This window comes from Buceros rhinoceros, unplaced genomic scaffold (assembly GCF_000710305.1).
Source record: "Buceros rhinoceros silvestris isolate BGI_N320 unplaced genomic scaffold, ASM71030v1 scaffold4795, whole genome shotgun sequence".
Taxonomy (NCBI): domain Eukaryota; kingdom Metazoa; phylum Chordata; class Aves; order Bucerotiformes; family Bucerotidae; genus Buceros; species Buceros rhinoceros.
In genome coordinates, this window is record NW_010412152.1 from 24,520 (window position 1) to 31,856 (window position 7,337).

At 48.8% G+C, this 7,337-nt stretch overlaps 1 protein-coding gene across 1 annotated transcript; it reads left to right on the plus strand.

The window, feature by feature from the left end:
- Window positions 1–2,120: 2,120 nt before the first annotated feature.
- TNFRSF18 (tumor necrosis factor receptor superfamily, member 18) lies at window positions 2,121–6,844 on the plus strand. The gene is made up of 6 exons (XM_010136268.1): window positions 2,121–2,289; window positions 4,053–4,184; window positions 4,721–4,808; window positions 5,277–5,365; window positions 6,277–6,417; window positions 6,678–6,844. The coding sequence occupies exons 1-6, from the start codon at window positions 2,121–2,123 to the stop codon at window positions 6,842–6,844; spliced, it is 786 nt and encodes a 261-aa protein (XP_010134570.1).
- The last annotated feature ends 493 nt before the right edge of the window (window positions 6,845–7,337 follow it).

Below are 7,337 nucleotides of genomic sequence, written 5' to 3' on the forward strand. Positions count from 1 at the left end.
GAAAGGTGCTGGTGCCCGTTTCCCCGCTGTACCAGTGTGTGCTGGGGAAGGGGCAAAGGGTAGGAGAAGGTGGGAGAGTTTGGCTGGGACTCTCTTCACAGCAGCAGTAGCAGCATTGCAGTCAGGGGAGGTGTGCAGTGAGGTGGAGTGGCTTAGTGTGCTCGGGGTATTCCTTGCCCCATGACACGAGGAGTGTCTGCAAATGGTTTTGCAGCCAGCGTGTCCCGGAGTGAATCCTAATGTGACTCTGGCAGGGAGTTTGGAACAAGTTCTCATTATTAGCCTGTTCTCGTAAGAGCCAGGGATGACAAATGTCCTCAGAGCTGGTCAGGGCTTGTGTGCAGTTCAGAAATTCAGTGTCCGAGTGCTTTGTGTAATAACTTGTCCCCATCGTAGACTCTGCAGGGTTCTGAAAGGGTGAGACAAAGTTCTGCACGCTGCTGAGTGCTCCATGTTCTCCCCGCCAGAGCAGCCCCCTTGTAGACCAGCCCCTGTAAACCTTCCCTGTCCCCGCGGTGTTGGGGTTATGCTGCTGGGAAGAGGTGGTAAAAGGCATCCTGACCCGGGGGACTGCACCCAGGAGCCGTGGTGTCCAGGACTCCTCATGGGTGGCTGGGCAGCGTGGCTGCGCTCCCAGGGCAGCGTGAGTGGTACAGGCCATGACAAGGAGGAGCGGGGCTGTGTGGGAAGAGCAGGGGATCTCCTGAGTGGCAGAAGTAGGAGGCTTTTAATTTCTGAAACGCAACGGTTGGCCTTCTAGGGGCATTATGTGGGAAAAACTGAAGGCAGAGACCTGCGTCTTGCCTGCTGGCAGCTAGTTTGGATGTCATCTTTTGATAGAAAGGTTTCACCTGGCACTGTTAGGAGTACGAGCAGCTTTGCAGCATGCGTTTTTAAAACTAAAGGGTCTGTTGTGTACCAAACATCCCATGACAGGAACATGGGTAGATCCCTAGATCCATGGATTAACCTCGAGGAAGAAAGTAAAGAACACACTGAAGGAGGAGTGGTGGTGTCTGCGTGGGAAGGTTGTTCAGGCTCTATTGGCTGTGTATTAAGCTAAAGGAATTAACAGGGCGAGTGTCAAATGCTGCAGGAATGGCATTTTCTAGAGATGCTCGTCACTTCACAGGTCTGACTCTCCCTTGCCTGGACCCATTTGTCATCACATGCAGTGTGGAAAGGAATCCGTTAAAAATTGCTTCTGCATCAGAATTCATCAGTTCAGTTGAGAACGAGGTTGGATTTTAATTCCGACCTTCGCCGTGCACACATAAAAGCAACCACAAGCTAAAGGGAAAGACGCAAACCATGGGGTACAGTGGAAATAGAAGCGGGGCAGGGGGAAACCGCTGAGCAGAGGTGGAAGCTTGCACATCTGTCTGTGTAAGGCGAGACACTTTGGAACTGCAGCCCAGCAGCAGGTGACGATTACGGGCACCGTGGCTGTGCCTATGTACAGCTTTGTGGAGCAACTGCCCTTCGTTGCCTAATTCCCAGGGGTGGGGGGTCAGATCCACGCATCTCTGCAGCGATTTCAGTTTTGGTCCCAGGGCTGGTCTTGCAGCCCGCGGGGAAGACAGTGTTCTTTCTCTCGGTTTCGTGGTGTCCATCTGGAGTCACATCGGCTCTGGAAGGTAACTCGGAAGTCTCCTGATCCAGAGTGAAGGAAGTCAAAAACAATTAACAGAATCAGAAAACCTGAGTGCAAGGATGGGCTTCCTATAGAGTGCAATCTGCTAGTGAAATCAGTGAAGATTCAAAATTCATTAGGAACTCTGAGTCAGAATGAAACAGTCTGAGAGTGCTGCAGTTCATACGCTAATGAATTAATTTGCATTAATTCTCAATTGTATATCAGCTTGCAAAATCTTTTGAAAACAGATTTTGTGATGCCATGTCCTGCCCTTAACCCCTTAATGGAGTTGTGGTGTGTGGTTGCTTAGCCCTGCTTTTTTTAAGAATTTGATGACATAAATTAAAATCTTTTCCCCGCCCCTACAGAAACAGGAAGAGTCATGCCACAAAAAGCGCGGTGCCTCCTGCAGTGAGAGTCCTTCGGCAGGCCGGTCCTGATACAAGCCCACCCTAGTGTCCTCCTGGGGCGTATCACTCCAGACATGACCAAACAGACACGGGAAGGCAGTTACCTGAAGATTCGAGCTTGCTTGCTGCTGTTGGCGTGGCAGTGGGCACAGCAGGCTCTGGCCACACCGTGCCCGAGTGGGGAACTGAGGATAATCACTAAGGACGAAAGGAAATGCTGCCCCAAATGCAACCCATACGCGGGTAAGGGGATTGACTTGACGTCTGCTTGTCAGCGCTGCTTGGGGAACCAGGGGTGTTTGTGTGTACATATGTAAATGTATCTAACTGTGTATGCAAATCAGAGCGCAAGGGCTTCCCTCCTGTCCCCAGATAACGTGCCTTAGCTATAAACTTCAGAGGGGGCTCCTGATTCGGGTTTGTTATGTGCTTATACTTGTTATTCTGTGGTGGGAAAGGGAAAGCAGTTTCTGTGGGCTGGGCTTGCTCACAAGGGAAGAAGGTTTTCACTTAACACCGGTTCTGAGTCCTTGCTCCATTCAAACATGGTTTCAAAGTTTGTCAGTGCCATTCCTGTTTCAGAGGGAGCACAGGGAGTGTGCTCTCTCTAAGGCTGTCCTTTGCTGTTTGTGCTCCTGAAGCATGGGGAGAATCCCGCTGCAGTCCCTCCATTCCACTCGTCCCAGCAGCCAGTGCATGGACGAGGTCTCAGGTGATTGCTGCTTTCAACAGCCTGTTCTAACCTGTGTTCTTGCCTGATCATGGGGTGGTGGTGAGGTGGTAATGGATTTTCACTCGTCTGTGATTCTAAGTCAAATCAAGGCACTCGAGGTGGAACAGGCTAGCTGCAGGACTTACTGGGTGCCAGATATTTCTAGGCAAATCTACCTGCCTCAGCAGACACCGAGGACACTGAGCTCCCTGTGAAGGAGTGAGTGGGGTTGTAGGAATGAGCCACAAATAGATGAAGAGCTGAGGAGTCCTCTGCAGTGTGAAACCCCAGGGATTTCCACTCCCACTGAGGTAAAGGCATTCAGCATGCGGGAGGAGAGTCACTGCTTGGTGGGATCACCTCCAGAGTCACCCGCTAGTCATACACAGGAGGAAGCACCCCCAAGGTGTTCCCCTTTTGCTGTTAGACCTCATTAAGTTGTGAAGGGCAGAGGAAGATGTGGGCAGGTCCCTGGTGGCCCTGTACATTCCATCACCAACCTCAGGAAATAATCTTTGCTTGATCTTGGCTATTCCCTGTGGGTTTTTAAGCACACTACTGAGCTCGCTAGCATTACCCTCTTATTCTTTAAGGCTGGTGGAACATCACTTTCCCTCTAAATCATCTCCATTGCCTGCAGGACTGCTCGATTCTGTTTACTGGTGGGGTTGGTGTGTGTGATAAATCTTTTGCTTTCATCAACCCAGAAGCCTCTCGGAATTAGAGATTATCTTTCTTGAGTGCAAGCAAAGTTCACAGCAGAACTCCCCTGGAAACAGAAGGACAGAGAGTAGGACGGGTGCTGTGTTTATGGCCTGGATTTAGACCCACTGTTCTGCCAACAGTGTAGGAAGTGGCTGCTGCTGTTAGGAAAGACGTGGAAAAGCAGCTCTAGCTTCACTGGCCAGGGATCTTTCGGGAATCCCTTCTCTAACATGGCCGAGCCAAACTGAGAAGAGCTCTGGCAGCGTCCTGAGAGCTGACTGGACGGCTGGTTAGTGTGCAGTGCTTCTGCAAACCTGCTGCCCTGCTTCTCTCATGTCTGTCCACACTGATAGCTCAGGTAAGAGAGAGGGGTTACAGTCTGCATGACTTACCACTATAAGATAAGGACGGTGTAAAAAAACTTGAGTGGTGCCGGATTTGAGTGCTCTAGACTTATGACAACTTTCTGGTACCTGGTTGTTCTACCACAGCACAGTAAGGAGCTATTTCACCTGTGTGAGCCAGCGAGACTTCGGTGAATTTCTGGCCTCTGTGACAAAGGCAAGTTTAACTTCTTTCCTCCTGACAGGAGACAACAGCATGTGCCAGAATGCCACGGGTGCCTGCAAATGTCGCCAGGGATACGCCTGTGCTGACAGAGATTGCCTCTACTGCAAAAAGCTGCCGGAGTGCGCAGAGGGCGAGGAGCTGGTGAAGATCGGTAACTAAAGAAACGCAAACGCCTCTAAAAGCCTGAGTTTGATACGAGCAGCTGGCTGAGCCCTTCACTTTCTATAACCTGCTGCTGGGAAGGCTCGTGGTGCGGAGAGAAGTGGCTTTTATACTTATAAAAGTATACTTTTATACTTTTTATACTTTTATACTTTTAGACTAAGGTCCTTGCTTTCCTATTTTATACCTCTTCACTTCCTAGAGTTGAGACTTTCCATTTCATGCTCGAACTTTCAGAATGACTTTTCTTCCCAGCTGCTAGAACTGGCAGTGGAGGAGTGGTTCTCTCTGTGTCGCCTCTTCACTTTGCACCCCTTGCTGTCAGACCAGGCTGTTGGGCACCTCTTCTCCAATGGTCTGCCCAAGCATTTCCCAAAACACAAAGGTGGCCACAACCGCCTTTGCGCTTCTCCAGGGGGGTGAGTAAAAAGCAGGAAGGTGGTAGAGGGGATCCACTGTGCTCTAATCTGTTGTACCCTCAGCTTCCAGCTGACCGCCGATAATCCATGTTCTCTTTTCTTGTAGGCTCTTTAGACTTTGCATTCAAATGTCAACCATGTAAGAAAGGAACCTATTCTAATGTCAAGAATGGTTGGTGCCGTGACTGGACTGAGTATGTATTGATTGATAGTTTCCTTCTTTGGAAATACGCATGATAAAATTCTCCAATTATTAATAACTTAAATTAGAAAATAAAATAGAATCAAAGATAGATCACCAATGAGATCAAATGATCAGTTTTAAAATGCAGCAATCAATGATATTTCTCTCTCCTTTAGCTTCATAAATAGTCTGAAAGCAGAACTTGAGATCAGCTTCTGTGTATTCACCTTGCTTCCAAGTCCAGCTCAAACTGATGCAAAATTAATCCAAACTTCACTTGAAACAGACTAAAAAAGTTGTGCACATAAACCGTTGTGATGTGGCGTTACAGGAGGGAACAGCCGTAGCTTTACCCGCGCTGCTATAAAAAGGGAACAAGTTGTGGGAAGAGGGGAGGGAAGGTGGGAGCCAAGAGGAAGGCTGGGGAGGAATGAAGGGAAGAGCAGGAACATTCTAAACACGACTCTTATTCTCCTAGTTGTGAAGCTTCTGGGTTTCTAACAAGGGAGCAAGGCAACCGTACGCATAATTCAGTGTGTGGTTTCCCCCCTAAAGACGTGGATCAAGGTACCTTCTCACAATGATTTTTTTCTTTGAGCCTATAACTTTTCTCTGTGCTTCTTCAGCCGGTGACTTGCTGCAGAGCTGTCACCCAGAGCTTGCTGTTGTACATGTTTGCTTTGAAAATTCCTGTTGTGTTTCTTGCACTAGTAATATCGGTAGAATTGTTGACCTGGGCAAAAAAAATCACCATCAGTAACATAGGTAAAGAAAAGCCCTCGACTGGAGCACTCTGACTTGGCAAATCGTCAGTTCTCTGTTGAACTGCTCTTGCTGTTATGCTGGATTTCCTTAGGCAGGCAGTAGTTTAGTTAGTCCTTCACAAGAACTGGTTGACTCCACAACACCCAGCACTGGGATCTCCTGGATCCGGGAATAAGCGGGTGCAGGCTCTGCAGGTACTGACTGTCTTGAAGACAGCAAGTGGCACCGCTCCTGCCTTCCCCCCTCCCTTGTCCCTGCAATGAATCGGTGCCTTTCACCTGGGTCCTTCATTCAGCGAAATGGTGAGCGAGTTCTGCTGACCGAAACGGCAAAAAGGTGCCGCTTTTAACTTCCATGAGGCAGACTCTTCCATGAGTGTGAAGAGGTGGCTTGCTGTAGTGTGACTGAGGGGAACACTGAAGCCCAATGCCCCCCAAAAGGGAAAACCAGAACAGAGTGGAGAGAACAAGAGAGATGAAGAGAGCAGGCATGTGGGTTTTTGCTTCTTGCCACAGACCACGGTCTGCTGCACCCTTGACTTGCAGCATTGCAGTTTTATTGTTCAACAACTGCACTGCTGTTTTTATCTTGAAAAGCTGTTTTCCACAGAAGAAGGAAGTTAATCTCTAAATTTCCTTGAAAGAACTGCCTTTGCTTTAACAATAGCCTGGGCACATGATTTCTTAATCTTGATGAAACATGTTTCATTGCAGTTCCTATTGCAAATCCCCCTCTCTACACCACCGTCCTGGCCATCCTCACTGCAGTGGCTATTTTCGTGCTCATCTTGCTGACCTTCTTCTTGCATTTCTGCATGTGGTCGCTGAAGAATAAAAAATACTACATGGCTGAAGGTAAGGACACCTTCCTGGTCTTCTCTGTAGCTTTTCAGTGGCAAACAACATGTCCATTGATCCAGAGTCAGGATGGGATAAATTGAATAAATGATATGGATTTGCTCTGGTTTTGGGTGGGTTTCATGATGATGCGGGGCAGCTTCTGCCTCTTTGACCTTTCCCCGGAGAGAGGCGGGACCGGTGAAGGTCTTGTTCAGCTGACTGACATGGGTGAAGACCTCTTGTGTGTGCAGTGCTTTTGCTTGTTCTCACTGCAGATCTGGAACATAACTTCCCTAGGCCCCTGGCGGCTCCGCAACTGTCACAGCACAGAGAAGAGACTTACAGCTGCCAGTTTCCAGAAGAAGAACATGGAGGGAAAACAGCAGAAGAGAAGCATTGCTATTCCTGCCCTCAGAGTCTACAGGGACAACAGATCTATTGATGCACCATGAGAATGGGGGAGCTGAGCTCGGCAAAAAAAACAGAAGCGGGGGGCTGGGTGTGTAAAGCATCATCCTGTACATAGCAATAAGGAGTGGGTTTGCGGGGAGTTCCGCTTTGTTTTTTTTTCAACAGCATTTAGAAACAGAAAAACCTGCCAAGTCAGGCTGATGCTCAGTCCATCTTCATGGCTCTACAGCAGCTTTCCTGGGTTGTTGGTTTTTTTCTTCATTCATTTCATTCATTCTTTTCACCTTTGTTTGGGACTAGGACCCTCTTTGTCATGATTCCCCTTTCCATCTTCCCCACAGACTGATACGGGTGTAGAAGGCCAGTGTCCCTTTCACAGGCCGTCTGTGTTTCCAAGGTGTGTCCTGATGCTCATATTAAGGGAACAAAGCATCTGCTACTCCAAGCAGACAGTGCTTTCCACTCCTGCCAAATTGCTCTCTCTTGTGCAGCAAAGGCCCCCCCCCCCCCCCCCCTCCACCCTT

Bases quoted from the DNA above. Each gene is read 5' to 3' on its own strand.
- TNFRSF18 (XM_010136268.1), top strand. From the start codon at position 2,121: ATGACCAAACAGACACGGGAAGGCAGTTACCTGAAGATTCGAGCTTGC. The intron at 4,185-4,720 runs GTAACTAAAGAA...CTTTTCTTGTAG, and splicing joins CGAGGAGCTGGTGAAGATCG to GCTCTTTAGACTTTGCATTC. The intron at 6,418-6,677 runs GTAAGGACACCT...TTCTCACTGCAG, and splicing joins AAAATACTACATGGCTGAAG to ATCTGGAACATAACTTCCCT.